General features: G+C 48.7%; 1 protein-coding gene and 1 non-coding gene across 2 annotated transcripts in view; one reads left to right on the top strand and one right to left on the bottom strand.

Annotated features, from left to right (window-relative positions):
- LOC105695210 (neurexin-3) overlaps nucleotides 1-24,507 on the top strand; it is a gene marked incomplete at its 3' end in the record, with an annotated part of 160,551 nt that overhangs the window by 121,917 nt on the left and 14,127 nt on the right. Inside the window, exons 10-15 of the mRNA XM_023432059.1 lie at nucleotides 4,373-4,447; nucleotides 13,730-13,837; nucleotides 15,082-15,274; nucleotides 18,212-18,403; nucleotides 19,457-19,603; nucleotides 20,147-20,364. Of these exons, the coding sequence (XP_023287827.1) occupies nucleotides 4,373-4,447; nucleotides 13,730-13,837; nucleotides 15,082-15,274; nucleotides 18,212-18,403; nucleotides 19,457-19,603; nucleotides 20,147-20,364 (933 nt within the window). The remainder of the gene's footprint in view (nucleotides 1-4,372; nucleotides 4,448-13,729; nucleotides 13,838-15,081; nucleotides 15,275-18,211; nucleotides 18,404-19,456; nucleotides 19,604-20,146; nucleotides 20,365-24,507) is intronic.
- Trnas-cga lies at nucleotides 19,139-19,220 on the bottom strand. Its single transcript has one exon. It is a non-coding gene; the product is annotated as a tRNA-Ser (tRNA).

Below are 24,507 nucleotides of genomic sequence, written 5' to 3'. Positions count from 1 at the left end.
CGAGTTAATCCCGGTTAAGTACAAACTACACGCCCGGGCATATTATTACCCGGGAATATGCCGAGTCCGGTGCACTCGTTTCCAGGCACTCCATGTACTCGTCGACCGGGCCCTCCCAATGGCCACGGCTCTAATGCCCTACTCTGCCGAAAAGTATTACGAGCGGAAGTTGCGACCAGGGCGGCCGCTCGATATCCACGCTCTTCTGACATTTTTTCCGCATTTCTACGTATTCTCGTTACACGATGCGCATTAACTAAGGGGGATCGGGTGTAACAGTGACATAAAATAATAAATAAATATTGGCGGCGACAAGCCGAAACCGATAGTCCCTTCTCTTCAATTCTATTTCTGAAACAAGTAATTGCAATGCCTCATTGTCACAATAAATAAAGCATAGTCAGCCTGCGAACTTTGAAATTGACGTCATAAAAATTCTTACGTGAAAAAAATGCCTACAATTCTCATTATCTTGACCTTTTTCGCCATACTTGTTCCAATTGCACCCTTCAACGGGTACAGGGGTAACGAGTGGCATTTTTGGGATAAGCCCCAGAAAAGGAAAAATTCTTACAATTAAACTCAATCTCCAGTCTTTCCCCTCGTACAAACATTACAATAAACTCCCTAAGAGCAAAAAAATACGTTTACTTTCCCTGGGGAAAATTTCGACGAAAGTTGACTCCGAAACAACCCCCAGAGAGAATTTCCACCTTCTGGTTTCTCGAGGGCCGGGGAGGGGAGAAAAATTTCACCGGGAACATGGAGGGTGTACCTCGCGATGAAAACCCGACATGAGCTGCGGTCGCCGGGAGGGGGGATTTATAACGAGGGAAAATCCGCTAATTCGTATTTACGGGCCTTTTTGGACATCCAACCTCGTCGCTTCAGACGTGGATTAGAAGATTAGCGGGCCGACTTAATCGCGATTCATGGCGGTCCTCGAAGGGGAGTTTCCCAGGCTAAGTGGATTCCCGGGGGGTTTGCAAAAATTGGCGCTGGCGTCCGAAAATTACCCCCTTCCCTGAATGTGGGGGTGGGGATCCTCCAGCTAGAGGGATCGATTTCTGGCTCGCGTCCCGAGGGAGAAGCCGGGGAAGAGTCGTCGCTTAGCTCGCGGAACCCGGCATGCTCTAACGAGCAAAACACTGGAATCTCTGGTAATCCAATTAGGCAAAGACGCGCGCGAATCACCGCCGCACCCCCCGAGCCCCCGAGAGGGTGGGAGCGCCCCTATTATTCCTCCCGTCGTTCGGCCGTGTTTCGCGTTCCGTTTTCCGCCTCCGCGGCTTCCTTAGCCCCGCACCTCCCCCCTTTCACCCCCAGGACGGATGCGAGACGCGAGCGAGACCCGACGAAACTACCCGGCGAAACTGGCGGAAATACTTCCCGGCAACTTTGGGATGCCGGGGTGTTGCGATGCTCGGATGAACGCCGGGACGTAGGGAGATTTTATGGATAGGGGGTGCAGGGGGAGAGGAGCTTCGACCCGCGGGTTAAATCGCGAGATTTTGCAAGGCAATGTAATGGAAACTGAGGAAACTGAAGAGAGGGTATCTCGTGGATGAAATGGATTTTCTTCTTTTTTTTTTTGGGTATTTACAATTTTGGAGAGATATGTATTACATGAGGCGGTCGGCCGGGTTTCCACCCCCGCGAAATTACCCCTACGGTCCGCGCCGACCATGAACCGCGACGCGAGGGGCGGTTTATTTCCTGTCGACGCGACGGAAATCGCGGCGGAGGATTCGTAACTTTTTCCCTCCTGCGGGGTAGTTTGACTGTCGGTGGTGGTGGGGGGAGAAAAATTGGACCCGAGGAGTAAAATCCGCAGTTTTTCCCTCGGCATTTTTTCCTTTACGGCCGCTTACTCTCGGGAGATGCGTCGCCGGGGAACAATCCCGGAATTTTTCGCGATCTCTTGAGGGCTCTCTGAATGCCGAAGGAGAGGGACAACGCCGGCATAAAAGAGGGATTTACCGTCCGGGAACGTCCGCAGTTGAATATCCGGACGCTCCGTCCTTTTTAAGGCGGATATCCTGAAAGACGTCCAAACCTCGGTTGCCTTCTGCCTCGGGAACAATCTTGACCTCCTTTCCCACCAAAATTGCGCCATCTTTGTTGCCAATAACAACGCCCGAAATCCGGACCTCGTCGCCTCTGTTTCTATGCGGCCTAAATTTCTCGAAAGAAAATTCCGCCTCTCGTTAAACCGCGTCCAAAATCGCTCATTTCGGGCCGCACTCGTTTCTTGACGTTTCCTCGCCGGGCGTCGAAGTCTCCCGGGATTTGCGCAATTCGGACCACGGGAGGACGGTATAGATTCTTCGCTCCGGCGCCTCCACTTCCGCATGCGGTCGGGCCGCGGAATCGAGCGAATCGTTCGCCGAGGGCGTCGCGACGCTTCTTGCTAATTGAAGAGTTAATTATCGGGGAGCGTCCCTTCGCGTGTCGACGGCCACTTTCCAGCCTGGAGAAAGAAATTCCCGCGGGTCTTCGCGGGGCGCAGAAAAGGGAGAAGGAGGACCAGAAGAAAGGAAAGAAGCGGAAAGGAAAAAGAAGAGGGTAGAGGCGTTCGCCGTAATTCCTACACCGGGCCGGCCGATTCGATCCGACACGCGATTCGTCACAGGTGAAAGTGAGCAAAACAGGAATCGGAAAGAAAGGCTCCTCGAGAAATATTTTTATTGGTCGATAAAATGATTTTCACGTTAATTTTTCCCTCTTTCGCTCTTTTAAGCCTCACTGGGGCGTTTGGTATCGTCATGTTGCTTTTTTCGGGAGCACCACGGTATATGGTGTCTCGCAATAAGGCGTTCCGTTTTTTATCAAGGAGGCGTTATGGCGTGTCTTGTGTTTGATAGGGGGTCCAAGGCGGCCGGGGCATGGGGTCTTGCGATATCCAAACCTCGTGCTTTCCCATATTTATGACTGTCGCCTTACGATGCCGCGGCACGACTTTTACCCTGGACCAGGCCGAGGCTTTTAAGTTCCCCTAGGAGCTTTTCCGCCGCGACGCCATCCTACACCTGTCTTCCCGACGAAAGCCCAGAGCTCTCCTTGCAGAAAGTAGAGCTTTCGCCGGCCCTCTGAATTTTCCGCGATTTTTTCGCCCCCCCATTTCGCCCCCGCGAAGACGGTAACGAGGACAGATCATTAAACGTCTCCGTAACACTCCTTAATCGATAATTGATGAATGTTTTCGTCTCCCAAACCGTACACCGAACGAAATGAATTATTTGAGGCAATCTAAATCATTCTTCCTAAAGGAATTCCTTGGCTCCAGTGAAATTGATTTTCCGGATATCATCAAGCTTGCGAATGGAACGACAATTTCCTATCGAGTGAATACGATTTTGTGGAGAAACATGGAACTCAGATTTCCAAACCCTATAGATAACGGATAACAAAACCTTGGGGAAGATAAACTCAAGAATGTTGGAAAGTCGTTCTTTTTTTCAGTGGCTTAATTTAATCAACCTTAGTACTTATTTTATTGATAACAGTGAATAAAAATTGTTTCGACAATAATATTTTTTTTTGTTTAATAGAAAGTAATCTTTTTGCTCGATGTAGGCGAATTTGACGGCTCGAAGGTCCAGGATTTAAGTAGATCAGTCCACCTTGTTATCGCGAGTCTATTCGAGGAAACGGGGCCATTCGGAGGCCTGGCGATTTAAGCGGAGTAATTAAACGTTTAAATTTTGGCGCGATGCCGGGCGAGCTATCGCGGCCTCAATGCCGTGTCGAAATTCGAAGTCTCATTAGCGAGGAAGAATGGCGAACATCCATTGTCCTGGAACGCGCCCAGGAGGGGAAAATCGCGGGATTTTCGCGGCGGGAGTGTTTTATTAATCGATAACTCATGCGCACTTTTTTTGAGCGGCTGTTAATACCGCGGTGTAAACAGTGCATTTGCATGGCGAATGAGAGGGCCCTGCATTTATCACTCGATGAAACGGAGAGCCATCGATTAATTCAAAGTATCGCGACTCTCCGTTAGAGAGATAGAAACTGCCGCGAGATCATCTTTCACCCTCGCACTCCTCTCGATCTCCTTCGTCTCTTTCTCGCGTTCACCCTTCACAGCGCTCCCTCTCTTTCCCCCTGTATAGAGAATAAGAGATCGTCGACGTCGAGTCGGGAAATTTGCCGTCGAGTCGCGAAAGGTCCTCGAAGGATCGATCGAGGCTCGATCGATAGATCTATCTCGCCGATCCGCATAGACAAGTAGTGACTTAGCCGAGGAAGTCCAGCCTAGGGCTGGATAAAGGAGGAGCTTTCTGATCCTCATCTCACAATGCTGCCTGTGTTACTTGCTATATGATCTTCGGGAATCGTTACCGACGCGCGATGGACGCGGTCGGTAAAGCAGGCACCGTCGGCGATGAGCTCGAGGCGACTGCACGGAGCTGTGGTCACCTTTACCAGCCCCGAGTCCCACCTGGTAAGACTGCACTCTCAGAAAGCTTGACCGGGAGGAAAGTGAGGAGAAGAATGAAATTAAAAAAAATATATATATTGTCAAAAGAGAGAGATGCAACGCTGCTACCCCGGCTAGAACCGCTGATTGGGACGATTCTGCCCGCTCGCGACACACGCACTCGACATGGCTGAAACTCACACAGCTCTCTCTTTCTCTCTTTCTCTCTATACTTCGGCGATGCGTCCGATCTCGCGATGGTCCCCCCGAAAGCGGCGCCGGCTTGTTTCCTCTTTTCGGGTATAATTTGGTACGAAAATCCAAAAAGATTGATGCGTGCACGCTCAATGACTTGGAGGGAAGAAGGAGCCTTTGAACGGTGGTTTAAAAAGAATCTAGGTACATTAACTTTTATCCCGGGTTTATTGGCTCCTTTGTTAGTACTTGGAAGACCGATTTTTCGATGAGACTTTCGAGGGGGCTAACGTGCGTTATCAGTGATGCCGAAGGAGGACCATCGTGCACGCCTCGATGCACGCGTACGCACCGGCGAAGCTGGCTTTTTATTAGAGAGGAGCATAAAGAGCACCGGAACGATCACCGCCACTTTGCGAATGGACATAGGTTAGGTCAGTTCACAAGTGTACGTAGCGTGCACCCGAGCACGCACCTTAGCGTAGGCCGACCCGTGCGCCGCACATTCACGCAATCTAGTAGGTCCCTCACTGGCTCACCGACGAACGGAAACTGCACATGCACGCAAGACCCTCAGAGTTAGGCATTATTTTCTATCCAAACACCAACCACTAAATAAAATATCGATCCAACTCTTCCTTTTACGGTGTTACATAAGGATCATTCCGTATGCATCAAGACGTCGAAATATGTATAAATTTTATTTCCTCCAACTGAGTACACCGAATCGTTTGAAACTGCAATACGCGATTATGGAGGCTCTAAGAAAGATCCTGAAAATTCATTTTTCAAAGAAAATATGTGTTCTGCCTTCTAGACTGGAATGAATAAAAAGATTCTTTCGGAAGAATGAAATTTCATGAACATCGAGGACTTCCTTAGGGCCTTCGTGACTACGTGGTGAAGTGTCAAATGATTCGGTGAAATGTTTGGAGAAATATTTCATACATGGTTTGACGATTTCATATGTACAGAATGACCCTTTCATATGATTGATCGAGAGGGATTTTAATCCGCATATTTTGACGCTGCAGCGACGCCGTGCGGAAAAAATACGATTGTGTGTACCGAGTCTTAATCGCCCGTCTCGTCCCCAAAAGACGCAGCCACCTCGAAAAGTACTAGACGAAATGATCGAAGAAACGAGTCGAAAATGGAACTCGAAGGGTAAAATGACGAGCATGGCGTTGTTCGGCCACGTTATACGAGCGCCGTTACCGCCTCGTAAATATTTATCGCAATCCCTCGGATATGCATTAATGGGAATGCGCGGTGCGGGAAACGCTGAGTTAAACTCTCGAGCGTTGATATTCGTAATGTTTATAACATGGATTACATGATTTTTCCTACGCCGATGGAGGTGTTTACGCGGTTTGCTCGAGAGTGCGTTCCCGTTGGTTGGATAGGTTCCGTTAACGACGAGAAAAAAAGGACGAGGGATGACAGCTGTCAAATTAGCGATCAGCTGATCGCCACGTGCGCGCTGTCCCTGCCAAGCTGAGCACCCGATTGCATGCGGAGTCCGGGGGATATGCACCACGCTTGCATGCGATGCAACTAAGCCTCTCTTGACTTTACAGGGGCAGAAAAAGGGACGATCTCGGGAATTTTTACCCCTTCGAGCACCGATATTTCTCTAACGCATCCCCAGTTGATGGCTTGAAAGACGTTCGGCATATCAAACCAAGAATCGCTTCTCTTGATTTTTAGACTATGAATTACGGTGCCGTAATTTTAATCACTCGGCGCAATAATTTCAAGGACAGGTGCCAGATACACGCTGTAAAATAATTCCCAGCCTTAATAAAAAATCTCACTTCCTTAACAATTTAAATATTTGAAGAGGGACAGCAAAAGATTATTCATCTCAGATTTTTTAAACGGGGTCTAATAAAAGGACTATTACTTATCTAAGGAAATGCAAGTGTTACTCACATTCTTTACCACCGAAGAAAATCTGGATCATTTAATCCAACAGGAACGATAACGATTCTTTGGCAGTTATCGCCATTACATCTGTTCATTTTTCTTGGGTTTTTCGATTTTCTCATTTCTTCCGTATTTTTGCTGCCGATGCAATTATTACTGGAGCCCAATGAACTTTGTCTTTTATTAGGAGGGATGCTATTTTTTTTTTTCGTGTATAAGAGGGAAGGGAGAAAAGCAAGCGGGAGAGAAAGAGAGAGCTTTACGGCTCGCCGGTGCTTTTCTGGGAATCTACTTTGGACTCGAGGGATTTCGACGGCAGTCGCCGCGACGTCGCCTTAAGGTCGCCACCAGACCAGAGGCCACTGGCCGAGTGGCTTTGCGTCGAGAAAGCTCGAGCTTGCGGAGGGGCGGAGATTCCGGGCCGGCATCCCCGGAAGTGCGACACTTTTAACGGGGACCGGCTTTATGGAGGTCCACCTGCGAGCTGCGGTGCGGCCGAGCTTGCGGCTGCCAATCCCAGGAAAAGCTCTGCGCCCGGTTTTGCGGTCACTTCCGGCGGAGGTTGAGGCCGAGATACTTTTTTTTAACGTCTTCATCACGACGTCTTTAAATAAGTGAGAAGCTGAGCTTTACGCGTTTTGAGGTTTTCAAGACAGGAAAGACTTTTTTTTTTTAAATAATTTTTCCTCGCCCTCCATGCCTTTTCCTGAGCTTTGCGTGTCCTCGAGTCGAAATTTCGACCCTACTTTTCTATCTACAATTTTCGTCATTTTTTGGGGGTTTTCACGTATACTGTAGTACGTCGAAAAATAAGAAACATGTATTTTTTTATACACAAAGTTGACTTATCTGAAAACATATTCAAGGATTATTAGAGAATCAAAGTAGGTTAAACAATTCAACGCCAGGCATCGCGTCGTCTTTAGTACTCCGAAGACTTGCAAGAAGTAGAGCTTTTCGATTTTCCGAGGTTACAAGTACAAGAAGAATATTTTTTTAAATAATCGGATTCCGCTATCGACCCCTTTTCTTTCATTGTCCCTACTTGTCTTTCGCGAGTTGAAGTTTTCATCTCATTAGAATCTCTATTTGTAGGTCTTAAATGGGTTTCGAGAGAATCTAAAAAAGGGTAAAATATCTCGAAATTTCGAGGTAATCTAAAATTCGATTACCCTCGCAGAATCGAGGGCCTACTTTAGGCATTAACAGTGGAAGATGTCTCCATTCCTTCTCCTTTAATGCCTGAAATATGACTTAATTCGAATTTAATAGGACGTACAAGATCGAAAGTAGGACATGTAGAGTGAAATAGGACCGCGGAGGTGTAACTTGGATTACGCAGGTTCAAACTGGGGTTAAAAATTCTACTCGGGTTATCTCTCCCAATTCCTCCCTCCCTTTCGAGCGGTCTCCTCCTCGCCGTTCGGGGGCGACGTTTCCCCATTTTCAGGATATCCTCTCGAGCGGGTAACACAATCAGCTTCGTGGCAGGGGAATTCCCGCGGGATGCCAAGCCATCCATACCCGCCATAACGGGATTCGTCCGTTTAACGGGGCCCCCTGCTTCCACCCTCTCCCTATCCGACCAAGGCCGGAAACGAACCCCGGAAGCGTCACCTCTTGACCCCGCGGCGATCCGTTCCCAAAATGTCGGATCCCTTTTGAGCAAACGAAAAGTAACTTCGAAATTAGCTGCGAGCGATCATCGAGACCGAATCGAGCTTGCGGTTTCGGAAAGCTCGCGACGATTGAGGGTCCTCTCAGCCGGACGGAAATGCAAAGACGGCCGACGGTGGTCCAACATGGCCGAAACGAGCGAAGCCCATTTCGGCCATGTTGGACCACCTTCCATGGAGAAGGTGGGTTAATTCGCGGCGGGACGGACGGCGCGGAATCGCCGGCGGATTTCGAACGGGGCTTAATTCCTCTCCCGTCCGCAGAAAGCTCGCGCTCGAGCTGACAGTAACACCGATTCGTCGAGGGATCTCGGGAAATGCGGTTTCCCCCGGAAGCTCCCGTCAAGGAAGATTCGCTCGGGGACGGGGAGGGGCGGCAGGGCTTAGATGCCTCAACCCTGGATTAACAGCCTCGACGGCTCTTCCTAATAACCTTAGCTATTGGCCGGCCTTCTGAGTCACCTGCGAGTTGGGAGGAAACCACGGTACCTCCATTCGATGGGTGGCGGTGGGTGGTGGCGGGTGGAAATGGATGTCGATGGGTGGCGATGGATAGCAGTGGGTGTCGATGCATACTAGGGTATCGGTGGGTGGCAATGGGTGGTGGCGGGTGACAATGGGTGTCGATGGATAACAGTGGGTGGCGGTGGGTGGCAATAGGCGGCGACGGATAGCGATGGATAGAACGGGCAGACTCCTCGGGGGCTTTACGAGACATTGATCGACTCGAGATTCCCTACGAGCGGGATCTGCGAACTCTTTCCACGGAGATGCCTGCCAATTATTGTAAATAAATATTGAACGAAGGGAAGTTGGAAAGAAAGACGCGTGGAAATAATTTCGCCGCTCGAATTCTCTTTTTTTTTCTTTTTTTCTTTTCCGTGGGAAAAGCGGAGAAGACATGGAAACGCAAGTTCCCAGAGATGAAGGGAAGAAGCCTTCCGGGCATCTCAACCAGAGACGCCTGCCAGTTATTATCAATAAATATTTGGGAAGAGACGCCGAGGTTTCCCCGCGTTCTCTAATTTGCGGGGGAATTCGCCCGGAATAAGGAATCGGGGGTGGGAAATTTGCAGAATATTCCGAAGTAATCGACTTCCAGTGGGAGGCGGGCTATCGCTTATGGAAGTATAACGATTCGCGAGCGCCAGTCCAAGGACGGCGCGGAACGGCCGCAGCCTCGATTCGTCGATCCTGAGAGCTGGGTACGAGTTCGGTAACGACGTTTGGCCGGAACCTCCCCGAAGTTTGGCCCCTTAAAACTTGGCACTTCCTAACTGTCGGCACAGTTGTCTTTCCTACGGGCCGCGGAAACGGCGGAGATGCCGTTTCCGCGTTCCGCCGTTCCGCTCGTTTCCGCCCGACAAAGGGCCGACGTCGAGATCGATCACCACTGCTTTCTGCACGGTTTAGCGAAACTTAATATCCGCTCCATCCGCGAGCACCGCCGTTCCCTTCGACGTCTTCCATCCACCTCGACGTACGTTCTTCTCTTAAGAAAAGAATAAACAAATAAGGAAAAAAAAATTATAAATTCGAAAACAGGAAAATTGCCTGAATATCATTTGCTTTAACTATCGCGTAACATTACGGATGAGAAAATTAATAAATAACGAGAAAAAATTTGTTACAAAAATTAAACAATGGAAAAATCGCTCGAACGTTACATTCAAGGTATATTCTTCTCTTAATGAAGAATAAAAAGAATAAACAGAAAGAATCTGAAGAAATTCGAGAACTGAAAAATCGTCAGAATATTTCAGGAAAAAATGGGGAAAAAAATATAAAAAGGGGAATTTGGCAATTATATTCGTAGGGCTTCGCGCTTCTGATAGAAAGCCTCCTTGCCCGGAAAATATCTCTAGGGAATTAGAAAGGGAACGCATCTCCGATTCGTCGGACCAATCCGTACGTGGTCTGCTGACTGCCGTCGGTTTTCGGTCCACGGTTCGCTTCGTGGATTTAACAAGCCCTCCATTCGGCTCCGCGCTGCGGATGAAAGGCTGGCCTCGGAGGTGGTGAGACGAGCGAGACGGAGCGACCAACGGAGAGGATTTCCCGGAGAGGGCGGAAAGAGAAGGACCAGAGCGGACCTGGAAGGAAAGGAGGAGGGAAAGTAGAAAGAGCAAGGGCGAAAGCTGGTCAAAGCCTGGGCTACAAAGAAAATCGCACCGGTCTACTTGGTTGAGCCGGACCAAAGCCCCTTTGCAGCCCCCGCGAACTTACCGCGGGTCCGAGTCGGCCCCACTTCCTTCTCCGGTGTCGACGGGCTCGATTCGTCCCTCTTCGCTCAAACGTAATGCGAGCACTCTCCAAGAGCCGAGGTGAAACGAAATTTCCCAGAGAGCCCTCCAGACGGGACAATCTCGGCCTTTCCGACCTTTCCTCGGCGGAACCCGCCGAGTTCCCTTCGCCCAACCCGGTCGCACTCGGACGCTCATTGGGATTTTCTCGGAAAATAGCGCGTAACTTCGGAAAATACGCCATAAGAAAATTGTCGAGGAGGGTATTACGCGTAGATTTTGTGAGAAAGGTTTTTCCATACAACGCACGAATCGGTCGGAAAATGGAGAGGAAGGAGTGTCGGGCCGGAGGTTCCTACCGCGGGGCCAGGAATCGAGCGGAGGACGTAAGCCTCCCGATTCGCGGAAAAGTTTCTCCGGTTATTCGCCTCTTCATTGGAGAATCTCGAGCTGATTCGTCTCGATTCGTGGAGAGGGAAAATGAGACGAGGGGAGGTTTTATCTCGATGTGGTTCTTCGAGGGAGGCCGCCGCGAGTGGTACGCGGCGACGGGTTAACCGGATAAGAAACTCCGGGATTAGTAAATAATTTATTTCGGAAAGTAATTTAACTTTTCTAATTGACTCTCCCCGTCCCGCGATCGCGGCCGAGGCTCGCGGAGGAGGCGAAAGGGACAGAATAACCGAGGGACCGGAAGAGGCAAAGAACCGGAAGAATCGGAAGTGGCGGAGGAGACCGGAAGTGGAAAAGCCGCGCGAAATGAGCGCCGATGCCACTTTCCCTCCACCCCTGGAGCGGCACTTCGTGGATCGACTTTGGGGCGAAAAAGCCCCAAAGAGGAACAACCGGGAGGCGGGAATGCCCGGAAGAGACGCGAGGGGGAAGGACTTTCTTGCGGGCTGATTAACGAAATTACGCGACGAAGAGCTCGGGATCTCTCCCCTCCTTCCCTCCTTCCCCTTAATTCGTCCCTGGGATGATTTTTCCCGAAAATCTCTTCATCTTCCCCTCTCTTCTTGAATTACGCTTTATGCCTTTCTCTTCGAAATCCCGTCTTGGAAAATGAGAAATTATTGGCGGAAGTGGAGACCCCTCGGGGGTGGAAGGCCGACCTCGACCTCGCGATAACCATAAGGTGTGCCGGGGAATATCACGCCGGCAGATATCAACTCCGGCGGATATGAAGCGACGTTAAGGCGGACGTGACGCGCGGGGGAAGAAGAGCGGAAAAAATGGTCCCCGTTCCCGGAGTTTTCCGCGTAACTTTCCATCAGCGAATTACCGCGACACCGCGACGCTCCAATTACATGGCTATCTCTCTCTTTCTCCCCAGAATGTCATTTTTTTTTCTCTCTCTCTCGCCAGCGTATCTTCGCGCTCGTGCGGCCATTCCGCGCGGCAAGGAGCGATCCGCGGAGGAACCGAGAGCGAGACCGCGCGACGCGCTCTCCGGATCTCGAGATTTCGAGGGAAATTTCCGCGGCCATTTTCACGGCGGAACGGGAAAGTGGGTCGGGGAACCGGCGTGCGGAAGCGCCGCCGGCGGAGTGCGGAAAGCTCGACGGAAACGACGCGGCGCGGGCGCGCGGGTTCCCCGCCAGGACGCAATATTCCGCGGAAAGTTTACAGCGCTCGACGGCGATCGTAAAACCGCAGGAGCGGTATGAAGGACGCGGCCGTTCCGCGGCGGACGGCGGTAGATAACGCGCCTTATGCTCGCGGAGAGGATTAAACGCCGCCACTTCCGAGCTCCCCGGAAACCGCAGCCGACTAAAGAGTCCCTCGAAGAATTCGACAGGAGTTAGTTTGGACGTAATTCGGTTGCCGATTCCGCAATGCGATAAAAGAAAAAACACCAGACCGAAGTATCGATAAAGAAAAGGGATAAAAAACCCGCCGCGAGAAGGAAAATTCAGTCCTGATATCGGAGAACGCTACACGTATAAAAGGAATACATGGTCGTAACGAGAAATTTTACTTGCGGCAAGAAACATGAACATTTGAAAATCGGCCAGGAAAATATTTGTCGAAAAACATATTTGTTATATTGCATACCACTCATTCGTTTGAATATTGACTATATCTTTTTGGCTATTGGAGCAAATTCATTTGCTAATTTTTCAAGGATTTTTTTCTAAAGGAACCTCTGCAATTGTTCTCCACCTGCGATTCGATAAAATGACAATCATGCGATTATTCCTGCCGGAAGAGCAAAATTTTATCAGCAATGCTGTCCTTCGTTAAATGTGCAAATGCCTTTTATTTCAGGGGAAAATCAGGGAATTTTTAGGAAATCCCGGGGGTGGGGAGAAATCCTGGGGGGGCTATTCGTAGCGCATCTGCGTTTTCCGATGCCGGCCGGAAGCGGAACCGGAAGCGGACCGGAAGTGGGGACCGAGGGCACGTCGACTCGACGGGACGGGAGAACGGCCCGAGCTCGGGATATTACACTTTCTGACAGTCTAAGTGGCGTGGCCATATTTAAAGTCAGACGTTGCGTTGAATAATGCAGCACACGCCTAACCGCTATGAATCAGCATCAGCCGGAATGGCCCTTTCTCTCCCGTTTTCTTTCCCTCGGTTTCTCTGTCACTCCGCCTTTTCTCCCGCCCTAGACTTCGCGATTACTCTTGGCCTTCCGGAGGCGAAAGTCCGAGAGGATTGCAACCGCGACCCGCCTCGAATACCGACTCGTACAGGACGCCGAAAATGGAAAACGGAGTGAAATATTCCGAAAGAGCATACTGGGAAAATCCCGAAACGGGGATAACAACGAAATAGGAATAATCAGTTTCTCCTGTCGCTATTGTTGACCAACGCGATGACCAATACCGATTCGCACAGGGCGTCGATAATCGAAAAGGGAGGGAAATATGCGAAAAAAAGACACGTGGGAACCAACAACGAAGTAGGAAATATCATTTACTCCGATTGTTGGCTCACTATTGTTAACCAACCACGTTCGAGAGTGGACGTTATTGCACGGAGTAAAACACGAAACGAGGTCTGATGGGTGTTACCTAGTTAGAAGAGGATGAACAGAGCCTCCAGATATGGTAAGGGTGCAAATTATCGGGATTCCCTGATTTTTCCATTAATATACCCGGTTAATGTGGAGCAATGGTGCACTTCCGGGACGCATTCCAAGAATCGAGAGGTCGATGCATCCCGGGAATTGCGGCTACCAGGGGCGGGCGGGAAATCGACGTGCACCGTGTTCAGGGAAGACCTCCACTAAGAGTCGTTTGTCTTGTGTGTTTCAGGTTCTGCCACCTTGGAAAGCGGCCAAATCTGGGAGTATATCCTTCAAAATTCGGACCAACGAACCCACGGGATTGGTCATGTACAGCAGGAGCGGAGCGCACTCGAGGGTACGATGACCCGGGACAACTGTTCCCTTTTTGTCGTTTATCCCTCGAACCTTAATATGTTTCCTTCCGCAATTGGTCCCACGTAGTTGGTACTGTTTCTACACTTGTTCTCATATTCGCATGAATTTTCAAAATTATTCCCTCCATTGTTTTCGCATCCCTTTAATCAGTCGCGACATGTCTAAACGTTACCATCTTTCTTGCTTTTAATTTCTCCTATCATCGTCAATCCTAATTCTATATTTATCATCACTTTCGCGTAATTCATCAAAATTATTCCCTTACTTGCTCTCGCATCAACTCAATCAGTCGCGATTGGATGTGGAAGCATTGAAATCACCAGCTCCCAGGTCCGTTCTATGAATGTTTTCACTGATATCAAATCAACTCTTCACTTGTCATCGGGATTGAGAGAAATTGACATTGAATGAGTCGAACCCTTCCTCGAATTTACGACTAACTCCCAGCTTAAAGAGAGACGGGAGTAGGGGAGGAAACAAAAAGGAAAGAGCGACCCTATTACGGGGCTCTGGACGGGGGGTATTTTTTCATTTTCAATTAATCGCACGCGGCTTCGGCAAACACAGCCGCTGGTGAAATCGTATAATAAGCCAATTAAAATGCCCTCTAATTTCCGGCTCGCGGGAGACACCCCTCGAAAATTCAGGGACCCACAGGTCGCGAACTCGACCCTGGGAAAGGAGACACGACCCGGAAAACTGCCGCTTTGATTGTCCGCTGATTATTCAATTACCGACCTCCCTCTCTCTCTCAGGGGATAGACGGACCGATTCTGGACCTGACGAACAGATCCCACCCTTAGATTATTCCCTAAACTGTATCAAACACGAGATATCACATTTTTTCCACTCTCAGGCACCACCCCGATCGACTTGAAAAAATGATACATTTAAATACAATCAATAATCAACAGATAAAATTTTGCAAGCGGTGAAAATTTCATCAACATTTAATTCCGTTCCCGATTCGTAGCCGAAATTGTAACCCTGCTTTGAAACCGCCTAACTTAAGTAAGCCCTATTTTTGTTCTAAAAAATGAAGATATTTTAGAAAAGGACTACAAGATACCTTCAAGTAGGATGAGAATTTCGATTCAGAACCCTTGATATTTTCCAGTAATTTATACGATTATTTTTATTTCTTTTGTCCTAGATTATCGAATTTGGGGAGTGGACATTTTTAGTTTCAATGGGATTTATGAACGTTTCCATTTTCGTTTCAAGCCGGACCTCTTCGCCTTCGAGATCTTGGGTGGTCACCTGTACCTCCACGCCGACCTGGGCAGCGGCCCCGTCAAGGTGCGAGCGTCGCGACGGCGCGTCGACGACGGAGCGTGGCACGACGTCGCCCTGCGTCGCGTCGACCGGGACGGCCGCGTCACCGTCGACGGCGCCACCGTGGAGTTTCGTACACCGGGTAAGGGGAACAATTGCAAGTATCGACGCTTTTCTCAATACGATCCCTGTAGAACGGAATGAACGTCTTCACCCACGTCACCTCATCCGTTCATCAAGGTTCATGGCAAGTATGCGCCGACGTACGAGAAAGCATTATCTCTCATACACGATGAACAGGGGCACCTCCTCTTAACGAAAGGATAAAAGGTCGATGTCGAATTTTCCGATGAATACAGATAGAGGGATGAGAAAACCTCCCTTAACGAGAACTACCGGTAGTTAAACAAAGGGGGAAAAAAATGGGACTCCGGGGTTCATGACCAAGTACGCCAGGCTGGCTGGGCGAAAAAAGAAAAATCCCCGCTCCCCCGGGGAGTTTCGCCCATAAACGAAAACACCGATAATTGAATAAAAAAAAAATAAAAAAAGAAGAGGAGGGGTAAATAAACAAAAACCACAGACAACCGAAACCTTACCCGGCCCGCGCTTTTTCCCCACCCTTTTATCTCTCGCTCCCATTTTCCCCGGTTTTTTTCCCCGACTCCTTTTTTTCCCCCCCGAAATCACCGATCTCGTCCAGCACCGCATTTCCATCTCATGCATACACACCGCACGCGCTCCGCGCGCTGCACGCACGAGTTACGTACTCTCGATTTTTAACGCACTCGAAACACTGGGGGCTGACCAAAAAAAAATACGGGAAAGAACAAACATCGCGCGGGTTTCGAAAACGGATCGGATGATACGGTTCAAAGAGGGGAAGACAAAAAATTGTGCGACTGGAATCGTCGCCATTATTTCGAGTGCTGGGCTGCACCTTGCACTGGGGTAACCCCTCCAATGCACGTTTTCTTGACGCACTTTTTGCACCGTTGTCAATTTTGCATGTCTTCTTAGGAATAATGATTATTGATAAAGTGATGGAGGGAGGAGAGACGAAAGAGAGGACGTTATTACAGCCTCCTCTGCGAGATCGGCCACCGAGAGGTCGTTTTTTTCGATCGGGTCGAGAAAACGGAGCCTCGGGCCCGATAGTGTCCTCGGAAGGCCGTTATGTGGAAAGTGCACTTTATCACTTAGTCCGCCACGCGAGCAAATCCACGGCCTTTGGAACTCCGTGCACAAACAGCGGCGAGTCCACTCATAACTCACAGTTACACGCTCGAGGACGTTTCCCTCTCCGGACGGCGAGTCCCTTTGTTCCTTTTTATTAGATTTCCCGCGGGTTCTTTTGGCCCCCACGGGAGGGCTTTTATCGGAACCCTCCTCGCCCCGCGAACCGATAAGGCAGGACCGCCCTGGAACTCCGAAGCTCCCCGGAAAACAATCCCCCCTTCCCAGGAATCGGGAATTCTCTCCCTCTTCGCATCTCAAAATTCCCTATAAAATAAACTTGAAAATTTGCAAATTATTCAATCGTTTGCTCATAAGTGTATTTTTGGACGTCGAGGTAGGAGGAATCCCCTCGTAAGGGGAAGTTTCAAAGAGGGTGGATGGAAAATTCGGTTCTTGCGGTGTGGACTCTAGACCCCGGAAAACGAACCCTCCTAGGAATCGGAATTTCTTTCCCTCTTGCCGTTTGAAAAATTCACATTGAAAAAATTCCGATCATTTTGGAGGCTTCCGATCCTGGGGAAATGAGGGAAGTATAGGGAAATTTCTGGAGTCGGAAAAATTCACGTTAAACAGAATTCTGCAAAACTTCAGAGACTCCTCATCCCAGAAGAATCGACGTCGGGAAGTTGTTGAATTATTTCCTCATAAAAGAAGTTTCTTTAATGTCGAAGTCGAATGGATCCCCTCGTGACCGGAAGTTCCGAAGTTTCGGATGGGGATTTCGGTTCCCGTGGTGTTTATCGCGAGTCAAGGGACGACGAAAGTCTGAGCCTGGGGGACTCGGATTCGCAATATAGAAAAATTCACCTTAAAAAAAATTCCAATCATTTTAGAGGTTTCCGATCCTAATGAAATGAGGGAAGTAAAGGGAAATTCGACGGTGGCGCTGGGAAATTAATTATTTACACGATAATCGTCTTTTTGAATATCGACATCGGAGCGATTCCTTCGCGAGGGGAATTTTCAAAGTAGTCCCCACGATGTGGAATTCTGGAACCTCCCGGAAAACGAACCCTCCTAGGAATCGGAATTTCTTTCCCTCTTGCCGTTTGAAAAATTCACATTGAAAAAATTCCGATCATTTTGGAGGCTTCCGATCCTGGGGAAATGAGGGAAGTATAGGGAAATTTCTGGAGTCGGAAAAATTCACGTTAAACAGAATTCTGCAAAACTTCTGAGACTCCTCATCCTAGAAGAAACGACGTCGGGTAGTTGTTGAATTATTTCCTCATAAAAGAAGTTTCTTTAATGTCGAAGTCGAATGGATCCCCTCGTGACCGGAAGTTCCGAAGTTTCGGATGGGGATTTCGGTTCCCGTGGTGTTTATCGCGAGTCAAGGGACGACGAAAGTCTGAGCCTGGGGGACTCGGATTCGCAATATCGGAGTTCGAGGCTCGCCGATTGCTAAGGCGACCCAGGAAACAGATCGTCCTAGCGGCGGCACGAGGATGCGAGTCGGGAGACGCGGCCTTTATTAAAACGATAAATAAACAACTGCCGAGTTTCCGCATCCCGGTACCTTCCTGGCGGCGTGCGGCTGACGTCAAATAATATGCGCAAACTTGGCCCACTCGGCGTCTCTCTCCTCGCCGTTCGCGGATACGTGCGAGGGATGCACTTCCGCTCAGGACGAAGTGCCGAAGTGCCCGAGTACGAAGTTCCGCATCCGTAGGAACGAGAGAGAGAGGGGGGGGATGAGAAAGGCAGAGGCGCCGAGATTTCGGAAACTCGGCGGTTTCTTGTTTGTTGTTGTGCAGCCTGATTTATGCGCGACTACCGCGCCGACCGATCCGGAAGTCTACCTTGGCTCCCCTGATTTCACGTTATCTGTTATCACCAGGTGATTCCACTCAGCTGGACCTGGACGGATTGTTGTACATCGGGGGCGTCGGTGCACCCTTTGCCCCCCTTACGGTTCCTGCGGTTTTGTGGAGCGGTTCACTTCGCCAGGGCTACGTGGGGTGCATGAGAGACCTCGTCATCAACGGACATCCGGTCGACATCGCAGGGTATGCTCAGCAGCAGGACTCAGGTGAGAATGGAAGAAACCACGGCTGTCTTCATCGAGTTTCTGGTCATACAGTTTCAACAATGACGAACAAACGACAAAAGCACACCTTCACGCGTCAAAACCGAGGGGGCGTTCACTCAGGAAATTATGGATTTTGACGCTTGAAATCATGGGGAAATAATCTGAAAATCACCGGAACACTGTCGCAATTTTAAGATCAAACGTCATTTATTACCGAATCGCATAGTTGTTCATAAAAAAAAAAAATCAAAGGTAATGGGTAATCAAAACCATGGACGTAAGATGTATGGACCACGAGTATCGATTCGACCGTGAAGGCGGAAACTTTGAAAGAGAGAAAAAGGACACTTTCTTTCCCTCTGATTTTTCAAAACAGTTGCGTATCGCACCAAAATGCGCCGTTGATAGGAAATTAACAAAAAGATACCTTGTTAAAACGGCCTCGCTGGGCACCTAAGGTCTTGGCCTTGTTATATTGAAACTTTTTGTACAAGGCACTCCAGAAAGGATCCTTAACAGCTCTCTATAAAAAGGACCTGTAAAAAGCCCCATTCTGACTCGAGCAGGACCTGATAAAACGCACCCTGTTAGAGTTGACCCGAGGAAGGCCTTATCAGGCTCACGTGACATCGGGTCAATTTCTACTCGGGAATAATCAAGTTTCGAACAAGGTCAAAGCATATACGAGGTTGTTGCCTGAGTTGCCGAAATTCCGGCGGAAAAAAAAAAATATTCCGCTGCGGACAGGATTCGAACCTGTGCGGGCATAGCCCATCAGATTTCGAGTCTGACTCCTTAACCACTCGGACACCGCAGCTCCTGGTCTCTCGGGCTCCTAAAGCTCTCATATCAACCAGTATCCCTATAGACATTCACTTGTTTGGCGTTGACATTCTATTAATTAACAAATTCCCTAAAGTATATTAAATAAATTCCAGTATAAATGTATGAAATATAAATTTCCCCGGAATCGGACCAGCTTATCCGGCGACTTGATCGTCGACATTCGATGTAGTATTAATTAGATTTAAAATCATTGTAATTTTTTTACAGGTGCAGTGCGGCCGGCATGCCACCACGTGCAACCCCCGCACTGTCCCTCTCAGCCTTGTATGCACGGCGGCCATTGTCTCGAAGGGTGGAACAGATTCCATTGCGACTGTACAGGGACACCTTTCACGGGTCCCACGTGCGGAAAAGGTACGTCCCTTCATGGGCCATCTTTGCGAGCCACCCCTAATTTCTTTTTCATGAAAACCCCACCCTCGTACGAGTACACAAAAAGCAACTTAACGGCTGCTAAAACAGCCCCCCGGAAAAAAGCCCTTTGGGAAAGTGGCACTTGGGGTTGATTACATGCCTACCTGTGTACCTAGGTGGAATCGATCTATCGAATAGGGCTAATGATTCTTAAGGTGACGTGAAAGGTGTTGAGAAATTTTCGGTAAATAAGAATTCTTCAGACTGATCGGTCAACCTGAAAGATAGACAATCACCCGAACGAAGCGGAGTGGAATTCTGGGTATATCACCGGATTAATATGACAATTTTTTTATCAATGAGACTTCATGGGTGTCGGTACTTTCTATAGAGCCCCCGTGTTCACGTGGTACAATTTCTAACGATTCGGTACATCTAGTTCGGATAAAAGTGTTATGTATAAATTATTTTCTCGCTTTAACGTCGCCTTAAGGTACCTCGGAGTTCTTTTTTGTTTTTTTGCTGATCTGGATTTCCCTGCAGATGCGTCGACCCTGCACCTAAATGGCTCCCAGCAGATGACGGCGCTGATGCCGGAGGACTCGAAGACCCAAGCTGAAGAGGTGGTGGTTCGCTTCAAGACCACCAAACCTCGAGGTCTTTTGTTAGCGACTAGTCTGGAGAACAGCGCCGATCGCCTGCAACTTAGCCTGGAAGAAGGAAAGGCTAAAATGTTGATACACATCGGTGATCGAGAGAAAGTAAGCTTCATTTTTAACGCTTCTCATTGACGGTTCCGTTTCCATGAGCCCTGCTCGCGGTACCTTGGGCCAGCTTCCTCGAGTTGGACGGAGTCAAGTTTTCCGTCGACTTTTCACCCCGGACGGCAGCCACGCGCGTATTAATTATCCCCCGGATGTACAGATACGTTGCGTCGTGCTTCTCGTGACTAATGACGAGGGCTTTAATTAATCTCGACGACGTTTTCCAGGGAAAATTATCGCGCGGACGCGCTTTCATCGCCACGGCCTCCGGACTGCTCCTGACCTGCCCTAACCTCGAAACAAGCAGCAAGCCACCCACACCCACACAAAGCCTCGTTTTCCATTTAACTTCACTTGCCCCATAAATCTGATGAATTTCTCCGGATAAATTGTGTCTTTCCAAGAACTATTACCCAAATTATTAGGTCGTTACCACCCACCTAACCAATTATTTGGTTGTCAAAAATATTCACTTGTTGCATCCCAACTTCGGTCGAATTTGTTGAGTTTGTCCTTTCTTTGACTGTTGACTTTTTAATTCCGACGACGGCATCCTGGCGAAAGGCACAACCGTATCGATAGTGTTAACGCCGCTGATAACCGCAAAAAAGCCGCGAGGGATCGCGCGGAAAACGCACTCTTTTTGTACGCCGGACGCGTCGCCGTCGACGAGACTCTACGATAAATCGTTGCATGTCGCGGCGACCGAGAAATTGTCCGAGGAAAAAGTCGAGCAGAAAATGTCTAGGTTATCGTGGCAACGGAAGTGACGCCTTGCCCCCGGAATGCAGAGATCAATTGAAAACGCAGCGCATTTGCATTCGTTTCCGTCCTCGTCGCGACGGTGTCGGAAACGGTCGCCTCCTTACGAGCCGGCGAAAAGCTACGGGACGATAACGACTCGACATTGTTGCAATTTATACGGCCCTCCAGCCCCGAGTCCGCCCTTACTTTAATTTCCGGCTGCCCCTTGACTTTTTCTTATCACCCGGCACTTCTGGCCGAGTGCTCATTGCTCGTCGACTGATCATTTCTGCCGGGCCGTTCCTCTTCCACCCCGGCACGACACCTTGTCCCTCGGCGCCTTTTTAACGAGGGCCCTTTTATCGCCGGTAATTTCATTACCAGCCGTGACACAACTCGAGGAAATTCCATTTACTCAACTCGGACCATGGAATTAAGAAACCACCTCCGGAAATGGGTTTCGCCGGTTGTTGCGCGGGTTTTCGGGGCCGCGCGGAAATAGACCCGGCTTCTGTATCCGCACTCAAAGTAGTTCGACGTTAATGGGGCGACTGGAATAGGAATTAATCGTCGGTGTAGGTTCACGTGAATCATAACGAGACGCCGCTCCCCAGGAACTCGATTCATAATCCGCACCCGGAGACTTTCATCGATTATGTCGCAATGCGGTAACCGTTCGTTATGTGCCGAGTTGCTCCCGATATAGGTACTGCCGCTTCCGGTACTACGACCTGCGCCTCGATTAATAGACACGAAGAAACACGATTAATCATTTTGTCAAGTGGTTCTTCGACCTCCCGAAATCCTGGAAGTCCAAGTTTAATGGGCTCCGAGCACCCGTGAAATTGATATTAAGGGGCCTTGGTACTCGGATCGATCGACGCGCCTCTTTCCGAATTTATACCTACTTTTTAGCAAAACCGTCCCCATCATTGACGGCGTTTATCGAAATGAATTTTTAAAACCTAACTTGAGAAATAATTTCCACGGTGTAACCCTAGCCTATGAAATTTCCCGCGCAGAGGTTAATCCTCATTTGGCATAAAATAAAAATGATATTCACCGTTCAGGAAAATCGTCCACATTATTGGTGGTCGTTAATCGCGCGCGAAACGAATTTCGAAACAAAGTTGAATACAAAATTTCAAGATGTTGGAGCGGGAAAGAACTTCAGGGGATAGTTTTAACGGTGGAGGCATAGTCTTCAAAAATATCCATCGCAAGAGATTATTCGACATTTGACGGAATGAGAGAGCTTTTTCCTCGTCAGTTCGGTTTCGGGTCCGAGTTTCATCGATTCTATCGCAACGCGCGGCAACGATTCGTTATTATGCGGTAACTAATGAGCGAATCACGGCCGCCCGCTGGGGAAATCGCGCGGCGATTTATTGCCCGCCGGACTGGAAGCCCGCGATTGCGAAATTACATATATATGTATATGTACATATAAATACATATATATGCACGTTTGCACCTACACGCGCGTCCACCTGTATCGTGAAATTCATTTGATGCGCCGACGGGAAATTGACCGAGTACCGGAAGACCGGATTTCGGGGGCGGCTTTCGAGGAGCTTCCGCGGAGCTTCCGCGGAGCTTTCGCGGAGCGCGAAAAGCTCGCCGGCGTTCGGCCGTTTCGCGTATTGATCTCGCGGCGAAGCACGTAGTTCCGAAGCTCTCGACTTCAAAGGACCGAAGTACCTATCGGGAGCCTCGTCGCAGCCGGGAGTGCTCAAAGCAAAAATTCTTCGAGACTCGGCCGACAGGACTCTTCAAGGCTCCTTCCGACGAAAGGAGCGCCCTCGCCCTTGCTCCTCGCCCCGGTATTTAATCGGCCAGAATACTCGGAACCGGAGATTCGCCGCCGACGAGGACACTTTGATCGATAATTATTTGACCCCGACTGATAATTATTAGGAAGTGACTTCCACCTCGAATCATCGTTACCATCGAGTTCCACCCTATACACTGATTTTCTTGGACATTTCTGCGAGTTTGCGCGAAATCGAAAATGCATGCAAGAAATTAATGGTCGAGTCTCAAGAGTAAATGGAAAATGTAAATTAACATGAAGAAAAAGTGCGAAAGAGGACTTCCTTCGTAGTATTTGCACCGATATTTAATCGATCGAAATATTCGGAACAGCAGATTCGCCGCCGACGAGGACACTTTGATTGTCGAGACATGACTGATAATTATTAGCAAGCGTCGTCCACCTCGAATCATCGTTACCATCGAGTTCCACCCTATATCCTGATTTTCTTGGGCATCTCTGCGAGTTTGCACGAGATCGAAAATGCATGCAAGATATTAATGATCGAGTCTCAGGGGTAAATGGAAAATGTAAATTAACACGGAGAAAAAGTGCAAAAGAGGACTTCCTTCGTCTTTGCACCGATATTTAATCGATCGAAATATTGGGAACAGCAGATTCGCCGCCGACGAGGACACTTTGATTGTCGAGACATGACTGATAATTATTAGCAAGCGACGTCCACCTCGAATCATCGTTACCATCGAGTTCCACCCTATACACTGATTTTCTTGGGCATCTCTGCGAGTTTGCGCGAGATCGAAAATGCATGCAAGATATTAATGATCGAGTCTCAGGGGTAAATGGAAAATGTAAATTAGCACGGAGAAAAAGTGCGAAAGAGGACTTCCTTCGTCTTTGCACCGATATTTAATCGATCGAAATATTCAGAACAGCAGATTCGCCGCCGACGAGGACATTTTGATCGTCGAGACATGACTGATAATTATTTGACCCCGACTGATAATTATTAGGAAGCGACTTCCACCTCGAATCATCGTTACCATCGAGTTCCACCCTATACACTGATTTTCTTGGACATTTCTGCGAGTTTGCGCGAAATCGAAAACGCGTGCAAAAAATTAATGGTCGAGTCTCAGGGGTAAATGGAAAATGTAAATTAACCCGGAGAAAAAGTGCGAAAGAGGACTTCCTTCGTATTTGCACCGATATTTAATCGATCGAAATACTCAGAACCAGAGATTCACCACCGACGAGGACACTTTGATCGTACAAATTTGACTCATAATTAATTGACCCCTTCAGGATGTACCCCATCCCATTCAATCTCCCTCCGAATTAGCGTTATCATTGATTTCCCCTTCATTTAATTCCGATTATCGAGGGCATTTTTACGGGCTTGCGCGAGATTGAAAATGCACACAGGAAATTAACGCAACCGATCCAGCCTCCCGGCTAAATGGGAAATTTAAATGAACATGGACAAAATGCGCGGAGAGGAGGGAGATAAAAATGAATCTTAGAAGGAGAGCGATAATCCAGCATTTTTTCATATACTTTTCAGTAATCTAAATCAAAATTAAATTAACGTAGCAAAAGTTCACGTGGCACAAAACTGTTGA

This window comes from Orussus abietinus, unplaced genomic scaffold (genome assembly GCF_000612105.2).
Source record: "Orussus abietinus isolate OABI.00-Male unplaced genomic scaffold, Oabi_2.0 scaffold134, whole genome shotgun sequence".
In the NCBI taxonomy this organism is placed as follows: Eukaryota; Metazoa; Arthropoda; class Insecta; order Hymenoptera; family Orussidae; genus Orussus; species Orussus abietinus.
This window is presented reverse-complemented; position numbering and strand designations above follow the sequence as displayed.